Source organism: Anabrus simplex, chromosome 1 (genome assembly GCF_040414725.1).
Source record: "Anabrus simplex isolate iqAnaSimp1 chromosome 1, ASM4041472v1, whole genome shotgun sequence".
Classification (NCBI taxonomy): domain Eukaryota; kingdom Metazoa; phylum Arthropoda; class Insecta; order Orthoptera; family Tettigoniidae; genus Anabrus; species Anabrus simplex.
The window spans coordinates 1,151,233,832-1,151,254,180 of NC_090265.1; the positions used below are offsets into that span (position 1 = coordinate 1,151,233,832).

Sequence of the window (20,349 nt, forward strand, 5' to 3'; positions counted from 1 at the left end):
AATAAAAATAAAATAGAATACTGACAATAATATCTCTAACTTCTACATATAATTCTGAGGTGTGATATATGTACTATCACATAGTATGGCTGGAGAAGCCTGGACGGTTACAAGATGTTTGGTCGCTGGCACTGTCCAAGGGGCTTATTTTGAAGGGGATGTTGTGTAAAATGCTCCATGTCCTCTGTAATAACATTTTCTATACAAATTCTGTTACTTTGTTGACTCTGCTAGTATTTCACATTACTTCACGTGTGTACATTCTACAGTACTTTCATACCTGGTGGTTCACCAGCCCCTTACGATTTAGTTTTATGTATTCCGCCGCTTTTAAAACAATCCTGTAATATATCGCCCCTTCTACCTAAACCGGGGTAATATAACGAGATGTGTGTTTACGGACTAGAAAACAGTAGGAATTCGTGAACGCCACTATTAATTCATTATGGGTACCTCAAATGAACCCCTAAAACGAGCACAGATAGTAAGTGTCGTAGCTACATACCATCAGCTCATCCTCGTCAAACCCAGCTCAATACCGTATGCCACGATACATACGGCCCATTACAGGGCCAAATAAACATATCAGTCTGTGGAAACTATCAAGTATGCAACCTTACCACATCTCAGGTAATTGGCGGCAAAATAAGAAAAATAAAGATGCCTGTGTTGGATTCGAATCTTCGAGCACCGTCCACTATCACAACTCCCACCGCGCTCCTGCCAAGTAAGCCATTGCGAGGCCTGACACGCAGCGCGCAGTTTTCAGCCTATAAAATACCAGCTCCTGGTCTGTGTATGCACCTTCTGTTGTAAGGTACGTGTTCTTCGTATCTGTGCTCGTTTTAATAATAATGTTATTGACTTAACGTCCCATTAACTACTTTTACGGTTTTCGGAGACTCCGAGGTGCCGGAATTTAATCCTCAGGAGTTCTTTTACGTGCCAGTAAATCTACCAACACGAGGCTGTGTATTTTTTTTTTGCTAGGGGCTTTACGTCGCACCGACACAGATAGGTCTTATGGTGACGATGGGATAGGAAAGGCCTAGGAGTTGGAACGAAGCGGCCGTGGCCTTAATTAAGGCACAGCCTTAGCATTTGCCCGGTGTGAAAATGGGAAACCACGGAAAACCATTTTCAGGGCTGCCGACAGTGGGATTCGAACCTACTATCTCCCGGCTGCAAGCTCACAGCCGCGCGCCTCTACGCGCACGGCCAACTCGCCCGGTACTGTGTATTTGAGCACCTTCAAATATCATCGGACTGAGCCAGGATCGAACCTGCCAAGTTGGAGTCAGAAGGCCAGCGCCTCACCCGTCTTAGCCACTCAGCCCGGCTGTACTCGTTGTACGGGTTCATTCGATGCAGCCATAATGAATTGATAGTGGCGCTCACGATTCCTGCTGTCTTCTAGCCCGTAAACTCGCATCTCGTTATATTACCCTGGTTTGGGGAGAGAGACCGATGTATTTCAGAATTGTAGTAAAAGCGGTGGGATGCATAAAACTGAATCGCAAGGGGCTGCCGGACCACCCGGTATAACCTCGGCGATAGGGCTGCTCGGCTGTTTCCTGCATGGTTTATGTACAGTACGAACTAAGGATATTTGACTGCTATTGTGTGCAACCATCAAACCTGCCTGGGCGTTTCTTCCACATAAAGCTATATGTTGCATACTGTGGGTCAGGTAATGCAGGTTATCGTATTTACACGCTCCTGGCAGCAGTACTACCCAGAAACTCTTAGATTAAGGGAGATGCTTCTTGGTATCCATGTCCCTGTTTCTGTCATAATAAAGGAGTTTGTGTAAGATTAATATTATTCAATCTTTTTCAAATATATCGTTCAGTATAAGAAATAAATCCTCATATTTGTGATGTGTTATTATTCATGCTATCGAATAGCACGGTAACAGTCTACTGCTGCTATACTTTCATCCGTCATAGACGGGTGTACACAGCTGGTGCTCGTATGAAAGTGTAAATAATGTTTTCAGCGTCACAACCACCTGGGTTCGTCATGTGGTAGTTCTTCCTCGGCTGCTACAAGTAGTACAGATTCGTCCGACTCTGACGACCGCTGCGACTCTTCGTTGGGACTGGAAGAGGATCGGGACTTCCCCGTGGAAATTCTGCCCCACCTATTCTTGGGCAACGCTGCCAACAGTGAAGACAGCGAAGCGCTCTCGAGACACAGCATAAAGGTAATTATTCAAACAAAATTATTTGTGTTCGTTGGGGAATTTGTGTTGATAGTTGCAAGTTTCGCTAACCTTTGCAGTAGCAATTAGTTACTTCAAAATAATAAGTAGCATTCATACACTTACTATCAATTGAATTAGAGATACCTGATTAGTAGCGTGTAGCACCCCCTTTGGCCTCGCTTTGATAACGGCGGCGATGCCGTGTGGCATGGACTCCACAAGACACCGGAAACGTTGGGAAACCATACTGATCCATGATCACTGCACAGCCCCCTATAATCCACGAAGATTGATCAGATCACGGTCCAAGCCATGCACGTGCTCTCGACAGTCTCCCAGATGTGCTCAGTGGGAAGAGTTCGGACCTCCACAGGGCCCAGGGAAGCATTTTCACATCTTGGAGTGGCCATGCCGGCCTCGCGGTGTAAGGGTAGCGTTCCTGCCTCTTATCCGTAGGCCCCGGGTTTGATTCCCGGCCAGGTCAGGGATTTTTACCTGTATCTGAGGGCTGGTTCGAAGTCCACTCAGCTACGTGATTATAATTGAGGAGCTATCTGTCAGTGAGATAGCGGCCCCGGTCTAGGGAGCTAAGAAAAACGACCGAGAGGATTCGTCGTGCTGACCACACGACACCTCATAATCTGCAGGCTTTCGGGCTGAGTAGCGGTCGCTTGGTAGGCCATGGCCCTTCGGGGCTGTCGCGCAATTGGGGGCGGGGGGAGGGGTATTCACCGCATCAGTCAGCTACAATTCCGAAGCGATGGGCTGGAGGTACAGGATGAACATATCTGCCAGCAGGTTCCTGTAACGTTCGCCGGTGAGGGTCGTTGTCAGATGTACCAGGGCTCCTATGTCATCCACCGTGAACTGTCCGCATATGACGATACCACCCCCACCGGCCTGAACTGTACCCTGCTGGCAAGAGGGATCCATTACCTCATTTAGTTGACGACGCACTGGTACCCGGCCATCGGCGTGGACCAACTGGTACCTCGACCCGATTCGACTCATTTGTCCAGGCGAACTTTTTCCATGCTTCGAGCGTCCAATGGCGGTGTTCCTTTGTCCATGTCAGCCGTTGTGCTCTGTGGCAGTTGTTAAGTAGAGGTACCTTCGTGGGACACTTGCGTCTGCACGCCATGGTGACGAGATTGTTCTGGATGGTACGGCTGCTCACACGTCGTTGTTTCCAGCATTGAATTGACGAGTGATCTGCTGCACTGTGGCCCGTTTATCCGCTCTTATGATCCGAGCTAGCCGATGGTGACCTCTGTCATCAACGCGTCGTACACCACACCTAGCGGTATAACTTTTTGCCCGAATCCAAGTACTCACGATACTGTCTTGTTGCGGTGGCCCTTGGAAAGCCCGGTGCCTGCGCGGCTTCAGAAATGGAGTGGCCCATACGTCTGGCGCCGACAATCTGGCCATGATCAAAGGCGCTGAGGTGTCTTGTCTTACCCATTCTGTAGTCAGTAGTTACTCATACAGCCCACACGAGGTCTAACGTGTCGCTGTTACATGTCATGCCTTCCTATTGCAATCGCCGGGCGGAGCATAGCACCATTTGCCCATTAAGGCAACTTTCTCTAATTCAATTGATCATGATTATATTTGTTTGTACGGTAGATTTGGTTTTCGTACAGATTTGTAAATAAGCGGTGTGGTCCCATTTGCTATTAATCTCATTTGCGATCGGTCCCATTTGCGATCACTCAGGTAGAATACAAGACAAATTTATTTTGCCGTGTTAAGCACTGTCCCATTTGCGATCACTCTTATCAGTGAGAATATAATAATGACTTACAAACACTCAGGTTGCTGTGAGGGAATTTCCTACTGAAAGACTGGTAGAGGGAGACAGCCCTGAAGAAACTGGTGACGTGCTAGGATTCGGATGTTGAAACTCATAAAGTTACTTATCTTTACCGTTTGAGTCTGATGCGCTGATATCGGGACAGACAAGGAGAGGCTAAATAGGACCCATTAAGACCAGTTTGTGAGACTGGAACGGAGAACTCTCAGCCTCAGGTTCAAAGCTAAGAAGAATGTTGGAAAATTTCACTCTCAATCATCCTCGAGGTGGTTTTTCACTTCAACTCCCGGCAAATGTCTAAAAGGTACCTAGCCCCAATTACTGCAGTATCAAATGCACTCATCGGTCGAGACACCACTACATACAGTATGTTTCCAGACAAGCATAACTTGTGCTAATTGCACGGGGCTATGATCTACGCGTCGTAGGCCTACACCACGACAGGTGACCCTGGCGGTGGTGTATTAATGCTCGTGATTTAACAGCCACGATGTCTTTCTTGGGCATTTACATCAGCTACAAAATGTGAGATAATGGGACTTTTCATTCTAAAACCTGTTCCCATCTTAAAAGGTAGTTGAGCGGTGTCGTCCCATTTGCGATCAAGGCCCCACACCGCTGGCTGCGGAGAAGCGTGTGACTGGGGAACACATGTCCATGAGCGTACCGCCATGTTGCGGGCGCTCCTCAGCTTGACGCGGAGATCGTATGGAAATCGTGCTTTAACTTCGCACACATGAAAACATCCGCCCTACAAAATTAATGACAGCCTACACCGACTACCGTGTACACACGCAATAAATATACATAATATGAAGACTGTGGTAATATTAAAATATATTTCTGTAAACAAAACTGAACAATCTACACAAATCCTTTGGATAGCCCATAGGTGGCGCACCCAAAAAAAAAAAAAAAAATAAAAGCACTTTAGCAGACTGAATAAGAAGAGTGAAAAATACACTACTACAAAAATACACTAGCGGTACCTCAAAAATGATCATGTCGCTCAAGAAGAGTGAAAAATACACTACTACAAAAATACACTAGCGGTACTTCGAAAATGATCATGTCGCTCACTTTAATGTAAGGGTATGTTTGTAACTGATGTGTTTGAACATTGTACGTATGGCAAGAAGGCCAGACTCAAAGGACGAGGATCACGTGACAACCTGTCTCTTGAGAAACCTAGACTCTACAATTTAGCTTTATTGAAAATAAGAAGACATGTTCAAAAAACAGGCTACAACTTAAGTATGATTACATACGTGAGATAAAAATTGCCTGTCTCTCAGCAGACTGGAGAATACATAAATTAAATATTTACAAACTCCTGTACCGATAACAAAAATCTTCAGTATAAAAAAAAAAGAAAGGAAATCTGTGAAATAAAATCTTTCTATGAAAAGCTTATGATTCCTCTCTGATAAGTCATTAGGCCTACAGCAAATTTTACTCAATTCTCTGAACACATTGTTTAAAAAGTACATGACTGCATAAATCTTTGTAAAACAATCAGATACATGTTTCATCATTCTCTGAATATGAAATGCCGGCTCTGCGGTGTAAGGGTGGCGTGTCTACTTCTTACCCGGAGGCCCCGGGTTCAGTCCCCGGCCAGGTCGTCAGAGATTTGTACCTGGATCTGAGTGCTGGTTCAAGGTCCGCTCAGCATACGTGATTACAATTGCGGAGCTATCTGACGGTGAGGTAACGGCCGAGAGGATTCGCCGTGCTGACCACATGACACCTTGTAATCTGCAGGCCTTCAGGCTGAGCAGCGGTCGCTTGGTAGGCCATGGCTTTTCGGGCCTGTTGTGCCATAGGTTTTGGTTTGGTTTGGTTTGGTTTGGTTTGGATATGAAATAACGTAATTGGATGAGCAGAAGTTACCATTATTGTGTAATTTGGATTTAGGTAAATGCTGCCTGACATTTGTTACACTGGTGCGTGTCTTCTATTGTGTATGTCTTAAAATGAAATGAAAGTATAGGGCTAGTTTGAGTTTCTCTGCGTGGTTTAGGCTTTTTATTTTTTTCCAATTTGCTTTACGTCGCACCGACACAGATAGGTTTTATCGCGACGATGGGATAGGAAAGGCCTAGGAATGGGAAGGAAGACCCCGCGGCCTTAATTAAAGTCAGCCCCAGCATTTGCCTGGTATGAAAATGGGAAAACACGGAAAACCATCTTCAGGGCTGCCGACAGTAGGGTTCGAACCCACTATGTCCCGGATGCAAGCTCACAGCTGTGCGGTCCTATACGCACGGCTAACTCGCCCGGTTAGGCTTAAGTAAGAATGTTATCATTTAAGATGTAAAACCCTCCTCATAATATTATCTTCTTAAATATTAATGCTTTTACAAACTCATGCTGAATCAACATTATCTGAGCACATAAAAATTGAAAGTGCGTTCTAATTTTTCTCTAATATGAGCACCATGATTTACACCAGAAAGAAAATACATGAAACTGAAAGTAAAGCACTTGCGAACAAAAAGATTAATATCATAGTGAACAGTTATTGCGTTTTCTACTGCTTTATTTAGACTTTATATTGTCATATTTTTCTGGAATAGCGTATTAACAATTGTATTCTTTTATTATAAAGCAAATGGGAAAATTTGGAGAAATGAAGACATACGATACTAATAAATCATTTTTCAGATAATTGATAATTTGAAGCAATACCTTACTCTAATATTAACAAGTTGTATCAATCATATCTTACGGATTCTAGGCCCAGGTTTATCAAATTTGTAATACCGCAACATAGTTTGTGTGAAAAATATGTAGCCTTTTTCAGAACAGCTGTTTAGTTCTAAACAATTATCTCCGATGAATTGGAAAAAGGCAAAAAAAAAAAAAAAAAAAAACAAACCAAGAAGCCTAAATATTCTAAATTTCATGTCCATGCGTTCTCTGAATCAACCACCCTATAACCTGTTTAGTTCTCGATTATGGCAAATGAAAGTTATTTTATAACAGTTCAATTTCTACTCACATGTGAAAAGAAATACCAGTTCCCTTCCCATAACAACCTGTACAAATGAAGGCTGCACACAAATTCACCCTCGTGAATATCTTTACATTCCACAGGTAAGGCCTAATATTGCCGAAACTACTGTAATGTGTCAGATCCCACATTCCTTGAAAATATTTGACAATATATTATCACTCCGTCACATATAATAGTAAAACAGATCCACTAACAGGCATGATTCAAATCGAAAACATGCAAGGGTCTGTAAACATTACCACGTGATAGCCATGCATTCGAAGCTGAAGCGCCCGCAACATGGCGATGCGCGAAAGTGTTAAATATTCCGCATAGCACCAGCGCGCTCTGTGAGTCTATGTATGTATGTTCAGTCCGTCAGCGATGCCGCTGGTGGGATCCTCAACAGCTCTGCCATCAGCTGTCATAGATGGCCTAGGCATCACTGAAGAGGCGTACTAGGGAAATGAGGAGTGAGGTAGTTTCCCGTTGCTTTCCTCACCGAGCCAGAGTTGCTATTACATATCAGTCTGCCAAGCCCACTGAAATGCATACACCAACCGACAATATGAGCAACATTTTCACACCATTCATAGCAGGGACTGGCTGCATAAGGATTGGCATTACTAGCATCGCTCATACCTCAGTCACTTTCATATTGTCAAAGCCAAGGATAAGACAGAGGCAGATCTATGAAAGTAACAAAATTGCTCTAGCCCATACCAGAAGACATAGTGCACTGTAAACACTAGGTCCTGTCAGCAAAGGCATTCTGTGAGTCTACGTAAGTAATATTAAAGTCTTTGTTTGCGATCACTCAGGTAGAATGCAAGACAAATTTATTTTTGCCGTGTTAAACACTGTCCCATTGGCGATCACTCTTATCAGTGAGAATATAATGACTTACAAACACTCAAGTTGATGTGAGGGAATTTCCTACTGAAGGACTGGTAGAGGGAGACAGCCCTGAAGAAACTGGTGACAACTATGTGCTAGGATTCGGATGTTGAAACTCATAAAGTTACTTATATTTACCGTTTGAGTCTGATGCGCTGTTATCGGGACAGACAAAGAGAGGCTAAATAGGACCCATTTGTACCTTTTATTTAGGGTTACCAGATGGTTGTGGGTGTAAAGATGGTCAAATTAGTTTTAAAATTCAGGACAGAAGCAGGGCGTATTAAAAACTTGAATTTTACACTTTTCAAAATCAAAACAAACGTTTTTGCTATAACACTCTGCTTCCTCGACCCCTTTTTGAAGCAATTGTAGCTCATCTCCAACTAATAATAATAATGGCGTATGGCCTCCGGAGAGGCCTGGTGCAGGTCTTTTTCTAGTAGACGGCCTGTTAGGCGGCCTGCATGTCTGTGAAGATGAAGATGAGGGCCCTACCTAGGATGATTTCTAATGTTGAATACGCCACACACACACACCCAGCCCCCGAGCCATTAGAATTAACCAATTAAGGTTAAAATCCGCGACCCGGCCGGGAATCGAACCCGGGACCCTCTGAACCGAAGGCCAGTACGCTGACCATTCAGCTAACGAGTCGGACATCTCCAACTTATTAGTTAACTTACACTTTCTCTTCCTCATTATACATTGGGGGACACTATTAAATGAATGCGTAAATAATGCTCAAAATTTCAAATAATCATACTGACACGTTAAGGGAGGTTGGGGCTGAGTTTTGGTGAAAATGTGAAAATGATTGATTTTCAGTTTTTCTATATTAATGTACCCCAGACTCCTGTAGATAGTTTGGTGGTGCTATTTTTTTGGATTCCGCAATTTTTAAAGGACTAGCGTGGAATTTAAATGTCTGGTTGGCAACTTGGTAAACGCCCCCTTCCGCTGGCTTCAACGTAACAGATGGTACCTTTACACACACTTATTGTGATAACATTGATGTCATCCTTTGAAAATTGCCTCCGGACATGCATAGTGCTGCTAAGTGAGTAAACGAAGTGCAATCACTGCGCAAACTATGAAGATACTATTTACATGAATACATTTGAAGGAATTCGGAAAGAGACGAAGTTAGGAAGTCGTGATCCTGGGTCTTTTAATAATAATAATGTTATTTGCTTTACGTCCCACTAACTACTTTTTAAGGTCTTCGGAGACGCCGAAGTGCCGGAATTTAGTCCCGCAGGAGTTCTTTTACGTGCCAGTAAATCTATCGACACGGGGCTGTCGTATTTGAGCACCTTCAAATACCACCGGACTGAACCAGGATCGAACCTGCTAAGATGGAGTTAGAAGGCCAGCGCCTTAACCGTCTGAGCCACTCAGCCCGGCCCTGGGTCTTTTAAAGAGGAAACAATATAAAAACTCAGGAGCTTTTACAGAAAAGCAGTCACTGAAAAAATCACTTTTCCCCGAAACTTGTGGAAGCAAAAGTCCATTTATATGAGAAGTTGTCATCAGATCAACTATTGGCACGCTTGTTGTTTAAAGGGGCCTAACATCTAGGTCATCGGCCCCTATGGTACGAAATGAGACGAAATGCGATTACAATTTAAAAATAATAAAAATTCATCTACTAACCAGAATTCAAAACGTGACGATGAGCAATAAACTGATGAATATGAATTTAAAACAATCAGTGGTTAAGACGCGCAATGCCTCACATTCGCAGATACAATATTACTGACCAAGGGACTGCTTCTAAAGCCCAATCCTGAATCGATGATGATTGTCTAAATGTACCAATATCTTTGTCAACGATCCCGCATAATGGCACTTATCGCTAGTAAAGGAGAACCATGGTATTTCTCAAGATGCGGTACTAATCAAAGGTAGCGTAAACTCACGGCGTTCCAAACATTATGGTACTACTCACAAGTATTGTACCTCGTACAGGTAACACAATGGCGCCACTCACAGCCAACGCAAACCGATGAGGTTCTTCACGTAGGTGTACCAATCACAGGCAACGCAGACCCACGGTGTCGCTCATAGTGGTACAACTCACAGGCTACGCCCAGATCCGTGGTGTTGCTCACGTGGGTACGACTCACGGGTACTGGAAACCCACAGTCCACACCTACTGCTGCTACGAATCACAAACCTATTGTGTACCTAATATAGAGGCACTACTCGCAAGTAAAGGCGACCCATGGTGTTCCCCGCGTGATGGTACTAATCAAAAGTAGTTTCATGATTCTAAGACAATCATCCCTTGGTCGCCCCTTATAGTCACCTCTCACGACAGGCAGGGGATACCGTGGGTGTATTTTTCGTCTGCGTCCTCCACCCACAGGGGGTAGAGAGAGAGAGAAAAGAAGAAGGGATCCGTCACTTCGAAAAATGAAGTAACGGACGAAGAAAGGCAAGGGCCACGAAGGGCGTGAAAATGAAAGACTCCCTAGGCCTCGAATGCTCTAATACCGTCGGGGTCGGAAAAGAACAAGAGTTGACCAAGGGAGGTCGGACAGGATAGACGAAAGTGGGGAGCTTGGCACAAGTAAGTGGAAGCAATCCTGAATCGATAATGCTTGTCTAAATGGACCAATATTTTTGTCAACGATCCCGCATAATGGCACTTATCGCTAGTAAAGGAGAACCATGGTATTTCTTAAGTTGCAGTACTAATCAAAGGTAGCGTAAACTCACGGTGTTCCAAACATTATGGTACTACTCACAAGTATTGTGATCGCCCCGTGGTCGTTAATCCAGACTCCCAAGTTGAGAGCCCCTTGGGCCCCTTGTAGTCGCCTCTTACGACAGGCAGGGGATACCGCGGGTGTGTTCTACATGTGCGTCCCCCACCCGCAGGGGGTAGTGTGTTTGGTCCACGAGAGGTATTTTATATCCCTCAAGTCCGCCGGCAAGCCGGTTAGGACCCCCCTATCCGCCACCTGGAACGCGCCACGTGAGATTATCACCTCTTTCCCTGCTACGCCAGCGTAGTAGGTTCGTGGAACATTCATCTCATTGAACAGGATGAAATTAGGGGTTTGTAATGCTATTGCTGAATATAATGTGGGATGCTGTGCCACCCAGGAACTAAAGCAGAAAAACAGTGGTGAAATTACTCCAACTTCTTGGGTGATAAGTAAACATCCTGATGGTCGAAGAATCTATACAAGAGCCAGCAGTCCAGCATTAAAAAAAAAACATACCAAGAAGATACTCAGGGCATCTGTCTGGAGAAGAAGAAGGGACTACCTACCAGTCTGGAGCATTTTAAGTAGTACTAGGTTAGCTTTCAACCATGTTTTACTTATTAAAAATGTGTTTTTCTCATATTTACATTTTCAGGTATTTAAAATGTTCCAGCTGAACCAATTTGGTTTCAGATTCCATGAAATATTAACGTAAATAATTATTTTCTAGGAATTAACAAAGCGAATTTTTTATAATTTCGATACGTCCAAGGATATCACCCTTCAGATGTGTATTTTTATATAATATTTGACAAAAACACAATACATAAAATGAATATTTTACCCCGTATTCCTGAACTACATGAGCAGGATTTCATTCTGTTACAATTATCTCCATACCTTGAAGTACCTGCACACCATTTTTTCAACATGATATTTAGACTCGTTGTTCAGCTGGATTTCCCATGCTTAACGACATTTAAAAAGTTTAAATGGCAAGTATTAGTTTCTCAGAAAGTATTATTACTATTTTGATGAAATTTGGTAAATGGTCTCATTACACAAATAGGAGACGCCATACTAAATGTCACTCAATTCCATTAGTAATTACCAGTTTTCATAGATTCAGTCCCAACCTTCCTAAACAAAATATAATTACCATACTTTCATCTAACTACAGAGTATGTATGTCTATCCCTTGATCCGGGGATGAGATGAGATTAGATGAATTTATGTGGCATGTTGCTAGGGCTGGATGCCCATCCTGATACCAACTTCAGTTGGGAAGCTAACGAAGATGAAGTGTATTATGGTGAATTAAATTGGTGAAAGGAATGGGCTGTGGCCTATGAATGGTTACTGTCCCGGCATTTGCCTGGAAGTGAAAATGGGAAACCACAGAAAACAATTCTCAGGACAGCCAACGGTGGAGTTCGAACCCACTCGTCTCCCCAATTCAGAACTTGGCTGTGATGTAGTGGTTAGTGTGATTAGCTGCCACCCCAAGAGGCCCGGGTTCGATTCCCGGCTCTGCCACGAAATTTGAAAAGTGGTACGTGGGCTGGAACGGGGTCCACTAAGACTCGGGAGGTCAACTGAGTAGAAGTGGGTTCGATTCCCACCGTGATTGTTCAGGTTGACTTCACCTGCATATCCAGTCCATTTTCGTTCCCCTAATTTGCACTCGTCCCTTCCAGCCTCTTCCGGTGGAGACTTCGCAACGTACACCACAGTATTCCATCGTTAGGATCATTAGAACTAACCGTCACGTCGTCCTGTTTCACGCCGGAAGGAATTACGAGAATTACGAAATAGAATAATGTTGGCTTTATGATCTAGCGATATATCGTGTGAATTGGTCGTGGTGGAGCTGTCAGTTTGCATTCGGGGGATAGTGGGGTCGAACCCCACTGTCGGCAGCCTTGAAGATGGGCCATTTAGCCTCGTGAGACCAACTGAGGAGCTGCCTATTAATAGAGGTAGTGGACCCGGTCGCAGAGCCAAGCAGTACGGTTGAGAATGTTGTTACGCTGACAACGTGACTCTCTATTATCTGCAGGTCATCTGACTGGCAACAGTCGTCTTGGCAGCCAAGACCTCTAATAGGGTATTGCGGCACGCTTTTTTATTATTCATACGCAATAATACCGAAGGTTCATTCGACATGGAAGGGTCACTTCCTTCCCTGAGGGAGAACACTAAATTATAGTAACTTAAAGCTTGCCATATAATTTCAAGATTTCAAGAATTTGTTTCATTATGTCGAACCACAAAGAAAGCCATTTCGAATAATTCGAATAATAAAACTCTTCGAATAATAACAACTATCTGTAACTACCCCAAAACGTCTTTCAAATGTGATGGTTTAACCTAAACACAGAACTAAATAACCTCACAGTCTCAGTACCACGAAAAAGAACAATCTTTAGTTCAAAAAATGATGAGTTTAATATGAGTAATCAAGGTAACACAAATTGGCTTCAAATACATCATCCACAACTTATAAATAAAATTCTAGGGGTCCGCTGTCTATAATGTTATTTATTTCGCCAAATTTTAATATATTTATCCGTTTTAGGTCAACCCGAGTTCATATCAGCAGTTTTTAGCTTTCGTGTTTGTTTGTTTGTTTGTTTGCTTGTTCCACCATCACGGGTAAACGCCTGAATAGATCTCAACCAAACTTCATATTTAGAGTCTACTCATCCAAGAGCAGGTTTCGAAATGCATATCATTTTAAAATCCCTGGGACAGACTGGGGGTTTATAGGTAGAGCCCTGCGCGGATATACAAAATAATATCCGCATCCGCGAATGGTTATCCACAACCGTGAAATAGTTAACCGCGGATAATTGAAGTATTTAACTACAGTACAGTATATTGCACCCAAGGTATTGAAACAGATAGATCTCTTAACATAATACAATAGGCCTGACACTTGTCACCACAACCCCTACAATCAAAGGTTTATGGGGAATTTTCTCTTGCGTCAACTACCGACGTATTGACCTTCCTTCCTTCCTTCCTTCCTTCCTTCCTTCCTTCCTTCCTTCCTTCCTTCCTTCCTTCCTTCCTTCCTTCCTTCCTTCCTTCCATTAGTTGCGGCCAGGAGCCAGTTAGGCCTAGGTCACATTTAAGGCTTTATGATCTCAAAACTCTTTATATATCCCTATTCTCCCATACCAATGTCAAGGGTCGCCTAACCACAAGCAAAAACAAGAGTATACCTGAGTGAAAATAAATAAACGTCATTATTGAGAAATTATCAGAAAAATTATCCGCAGTGCCATACAGTTTGTTTCTGCCAAGACACTAACTTCGCGGATATCCGCGGTTAAATTCGCGGACATCCGCATCCGTGCAGGGCAGGAAGACCAGAAGAGATTTTTAAAATGTTCTTTTATACTATTGAGTATATCTCGACCAAACTTCATATTTAGAGTCTACTCATTCAGGACCAAGATATGCATATCATTTAAAATCACAGAAAAAACTGGGGGTTTATAGGAAGACCAGAAGATGTTTTTTTCAATTTTCTCTCATATTATTGACTAGCAAGATACCCATGCTTCGCTACGGTATTATACTGAAATTTATAATTGAATGCTTATTGTTTTAGATATATAATTCGCCGAAATTCGCGATCTTACTCGTTTTCTGCGAGAATCCACTAAAATTCCCGATCTGACTCGTTTTCTATTAGATTACGGCACGTTTCCTCCCATTTTTCAATCTTCCTTTCTAGCAATCGATTTCGTACTTCCCGGGCTAGGCTCAGGTATTCCTCCCGGTCAGATGGGTCCGTAAATCTTTGCCATCTTTTCCTATATCATTTGTAATATGGATGAAATCCTTCAGGAGATATGGCGTGTTGTCATATCACAGAAAAAACTGGGGGTTTATAGGAAGACCAGAAGATGTTTTTTTCAATTTTCTCTCATATTATTGACTAGCAAGATACCCATGCTTCGCTACGGTATTATACTGAAATTTATAATTGAATGCTTATTGTTTTAGATATATAATTCGCCGAAATTCGCGATCTTACTCGTTTTCTGCGAGAATCCACTAAAATTCCCGATCTGACTCGTTTTCTATTAGATTACGGCACGTTTCCTCCCATTTTTCAATCTTCCTTTCCAGCAATCGATTTCGTACTTCCCGGGCTAGGCTCAGGCATTCTTCCCGGTCAGTTGGGTCCGTAAATCTTTGCCATACCGTATTTTCCTATAATCATTTTTAATCTGGATAAAATCCTTCAGGAGATCCGGCGTAGTGTCATATTGGGCGCCTTGGCGGCAATGAACCCGCGGCCGGACTGCATTCTTAGTCATTACCCGTCCAGGAGCCGTTTCCAGCACGGTCCGCATATTTGACGACGGTCCGGAACATTATTATTATTATTATTATTATTATTATTATTATTATTATTATTATTATTATTATTATTATTATTAATGTTATTCTTATTCTTATTCTTTCTATTATGTGTTGCTGGGATGAATGATGACAGGGAAAACCGGAGTATCCGGAGAAAAACCTGTCCCGCCTCCGTTTTGTCCAGCACGAATGTCACATGGAGTGACCGGGATTTGAACCACGGAACCCAGCTGTGAGAAGCCGGCGCGCTGCCGCCTGAGCAACGGAGGATCCTTATAAGTACATTAAGAACAGTAAAATCAATTGGCCTCACCTCCTTTTACACCCCATCGCCGTTAGTTTTTACTGCCAACCGCCCCCCCCCCCCCAAAAAAAATTAAAAGAAGGCGTGTTTCTTTATGTTTAAGGGAGATTCCAAACACCAATGTTCACGTCTATTACCTTCAGTTTTGAGATATAAGTATCCCCATAAATATAATTTACTTTTGTCACTTCATTTCAAACTACTCCCCCCCCCCCCAAGTGAATTTTCCCGCAAAAAATACTTGTTTCTTTAATAGTGAAGGATCTTCTAAATACCAATTATCACGACTCTAACTTCTTCACTTTTAGATTTATGTGTCCTCATGAAAGGAATTCAACTCCTTTACACTCCCGCCCCCCAAGATGGTTTCCCCCCCAAAACGCGTTTTTCTTTGTTTTTAAAGGAGATCCAAATTCGAATTTTCACGTCTGTTACAACTTTAGTTTTTATTAGATGTATATATTCTCATACAATTAAAGTCAATTAATTTTTCAATTCTTTCACCCCCCTCCCCCCCCCCCGCTTCATTGGATTTTCCGAGAATACGTGTTTCTTTACTTTTAAAGCAGATTGCAAATATCAAATTTCACGTCTGTAACATCTTCATTTTTAAGATATCAGTAGCCTAATTAAAAGAATTCAACACCATTTTCAGTCACTTTCACCCCCCCCCCCCTCCACCCAAGTGGTATTTCCGAAAATTAAAAATACACGTTTCTTTATGTTTAATAGAGATAAAAATACAATTTTTCACTTCTGTAACATGTTAAGTTTTTTTAGATATACTGTAAAAATTCTCATTTTAAAATTTCACCCCTTTTGGGTTCCCCTTAAGTGGAGTTTCCAAAAACAAATCACCTATGTTTCTTTACATTTACAGGAGATTCCAAACACCCACTTTTTACGTCTGTAACATTTTACGTTTCCAAGATAATCTTTCAAAAAATTCACCCCAATTTGTCACTTCTGTTTAACCGCCATTAATAGGATTTTCCAAAAACTAAAAAAATACGTGTTTCTTTATTTTTAAAGGAGATCCCATATACAAATTTTCAGTTCTGTTCCTTTATTTTTAGAGGAGATTCTAACTACCAATTTTAACATCTGTAAATTTTAAAGTTTTAAGATGCAGACACATTCATTTTAAAAAATTCACCCCCCTTTTCACCCCTCAATATTTGGATTTTCCAAAAACGAAAAAATACGTGTTTCTTTACATTTAAAGTAGATCCCAAATACCAATTTTCAGGTCTGTAATATCTTCAGATTCTGAAATATAAGTAGCCTCATTAAAGGCATTCAACCCATTATTCAGCCTTTTACACCCTTCCTATTGGGATTTTCCGAAAACAAAAGAATACGTGTTTCTTTATTTTTAAAGGAGATTCTAAATACCAATTTTTACATCTATAAACTGTAACAGTTTTGAGATATAGATACACTCATTTTAAAAATCACCCCCTTTTCACCCCCCCCCCCATTTATTAGATTTTCCAAAAACAAAAAATCCGTGTTTCTTTATTTTTAAAGGAGATCCCAAACACCAATTTTCAGGTCTGTAATATCTTCAGTTTCTGAAATATATGTAGCCTCATCAAAGGCATTCAACCCCTTTTTCACCCCTCCTATTGCGATTTTCCGAAACAAAAAAAATACGTGTTTCTTTATTTTTAAAGGAGATTCTAAATACCAATTTTTACATCTATAAACTGTAACAGTTTTGAGATATAGATACACTCATTTTAAAAAATCACCCCCTTTTCACCCCCCATTAATTGCATTTTCCAAAAACAAAAAAATACGTGTTTCTTTATTTTTAAAAGAGATCAAAAGTACCAATTTTCAGGTCTGTAATATCTTCAGTTTCTGATATATAAGTACTGGTATACTGATTAAGGGCATTCAACCCATTTTCCCCATTTTCACCCCTTTTCACCCCTCCTATTGGGATTTTCTGAAAACAATAAAATATGTGTTTCCTTATTTTTAAAGAAGATTCTAAATACCAATTTTTACATCTGTAAACTTTTAAACTTTCGAGATATAGACACACTCATTTTAAAATTTCACCCCTCTTTTCACCCCCTTAGCGAAGGAATATCCAAAAATCCTCTCTTAGCGAGCACCTACATCTTAATATGAATATATCCCCAAATTTTAATTTCGTTACGTCCAGTAGTTTTGGCTCTGCGATGATGAATCAGTCAGTCAGTCAGGACAAGTTATTTTATATATATATATATAGATTAAGAACAGTAAAATCAATTGGTCTCACCTCCTTCTACACCCCACCGCCGTTAAGATTATTTACCGCCATCCCCCCCCCCCAAAATTAAAAGAAGGCTTGTTTCTTTATGTTTAAAGGAGATTCCAAACACCAATGTTCACGTCTATTACCTTCAGTTTTGAGATATACGTATCCCCATAAAAATAATTTACTTTTTTCACCTCATTTCACACCACTCCCTCCCCCCTAAGTGAATTTTCCCGCAAAAAATACTTTTTTCTTTAATAGTAAAGGATCTTCTAAATACCAATTATCACGACTCTAACTTGTTCAGTTTTTGATTTACGTGTCCTCATGAAAGGAATTCAACTTCTTTACACTCCCGCCCTCCAAGATGGTTTTGTCCCCCAAAACGCGTTTTTCTTTGTTTTTAAAAGAGATCCAAATACGAAATTTCACGTCTGTAACAACTTTAGTTTTTATTAGATGTACGTTTTCTCATACAATTAAGTCAATTAATTTTTCAATTCTTTCAACCCCCCCCCCCCCCACTTCATTGGATTTTCCGAGAATACGCGTTTCTTTACTTTTAAAGCAGATTCCAAATATCAAATTTCACGTCTGTAACATCTTCATTTTTGAAATATCAGTAGCCTAATTAAAAGAATTCAACACCATTTTCAGTCACTTTTACCCCCCACCCTTCCACCCAAGTGGTATTTCCGAAAACTAAAAATACACGTATCTTTATGTTTAATAGAGATAAAAATACCATTTTTCACTTCTGTAACATGTTATTTTTTTAAGATATACTGTAAAAATTCTCATTTTAAAATTTCACCCCTTTTGAGTTCCCCTTAAGTGGAGTTTCCAAAAACAAATCCCCTATGTTACTTTACATTTACAGGAGATTCCAAACACCCACTTTTACGTCTGTAACGTTTTACGTTTCCAAGATATTTTGTAGATATAGTCTTTCAAAAAATTCACCCCAATTTGTCACTCCTGTTTAACCGCCATTAATTGGATTTTCCAAAAAAATAAAAAATACGTGTTTCTTTACTTTTAAAGGAGATCTCATATACAAATTTTCAGTTCTGTAATATCTTTTTTTTCTGAGATATATGTATCCTCATCAAAGGCATTCAACCCATTTTTCACCCTTCTACACCCCTCCTATTGGGATTTACAGGAAACAAAAAAATACGTGTTCCTTTATTTTAGAGGAGGTTCTAACTACCAATTTTTACATCTGTAAATTTTAAAGTTTTAAGATGTAGACACACTCATTTTAAAAATTCACCCCCCTTTTCACCCCCAATATTTGGCTTTTCCAAAAACGAAAAAATACGTGTTTCTTTACTTTTAAAGTAGATCCCAAATACCAATTTTCAGGTCTGTAATATCTTCAGGTTCTGAAATATAAATAGCCTCATCAAAGGCATTCAACCCATTATTCACCCTTTTACACCCTTCCTATAGGGATTTTCCGAAAACAAAAGAATACGACTTTCTTTATTTTTAAAGGAGATTCTAAATACCAAATGTTACATCTATAAACTTAAACAGTTTTGAGATATAGATACACTCATTTTAAAAATTCGCCCACTTTTCACCCCCAATGAACTGGATTTTCCAAAAACAAAAAAATACGTGTTTCTTTATTTTTAAAGGAGATCCCAAACACCATTTTCAGGTTCTGAAATATAAGTAGCCTCATTAAAGTCATTCAACCCATTTTCACCCTTTTCCACCCTTCCTATTGGAATTTTCCGAAAACAAAAGTGTTTCTTCATTTTTTAAGGAGATTCTAAATATCAATTGTTACATCTATAAACTTTAAAAGTTTTGAGATATAGATATACTCATTTTAAAAATTCGCCCACTTTTCGCCCCCATTAATTGGATTTTCCAAAAAAAAAAAAAATACGGGCTTCTTTATTTTTAAAGGAGATTCCAAACACCAGCTTTCAGGTCTATAATATCGTCAGTTTCTGAGATATAAGTATTCTCATTAAAGGCATTCAACCCATTTTTCACCCCTTTTCACCCCTCCTATTGGGATTTTCCGAAAGCAAAAAATACATGTTTCTTTATTTTTAATGAAGATTCTAAATACCAATTTTTACGTCTGTAAACGTTAAAAGTTATAGATACACTCATTTTAAAAATTCATCCCCTTCTTTACCCATTCATTAATTGGATTTTCCCAAAACAAAAAAATACGTGTTCCTTTATTTTTAGAAGAGATCAAAAGTACCAATTTTCAGGACTGTAATATCTTCAGTTTCTGAGATATAAGTACCGGTATTCTGATTAAAGGCATTGAACCCCTTTTTCACCGCTTTTCTCCCCTCCTATTGGGATTTTCTGGAAACAAAAAAATACGTGTTTCCTTATTTTTAAAGGAGATTCTAAATACCAATTTTTACATCTGTACATTTTCAAAGTTTTGAGATATAGATACACTCATTTTAAAATTTCAACCCCCTTTTCACCCCCTTAGCAAAGGAATATCCAAAAATCCTCTCTTAGCGAGCACCTAGATCTTAATATGAATCTATGCCCAAAATTTAATTTCTTTATGTCCAGTAGTTTTGGCTCGGCAATGATGAATCAGTCAGTCAGTCAGTCAGTCAGTCAGTCAGTCAGGACAAGTTATTTTATATGTATAGATTATATTTCGACCAGACTTCACATTTAGAGTCTACTTACCCAGGAGCAGGTTTTGATATGTATATTATTTAAAAATCACTGAACCGAATGGGGGTTTGTAGGAAGACGAGAGGAGTTTTTTTTTTCAA

The 20,349-nt window shown here is 40.6% G+C and overlaps 1 protein-coding gene across 1 annotated transcript in view; it reads left to right on the plus strand.

Annotated features, from left to right (window-relative positions):
* Positions 1–20,349, plus strand: part of Mkp3 (Mitogen-activated protein kinase phosphatase 3) — a 284,020-nt gene that overhangs the window by 209,230 nt on the left and 54,441 nt on the right. Inside the window, exon 3 of the mRNA XM_067137426.2 lies at positions 2,000–2,206. Within this exon, the coding sequence (XP_066993527.1) occupies positions 2,000–2,206 (207 nt within the window). The remainder of the gene's footprint in view (positions 1–1,999; positions 2,207–20,349) is intronic.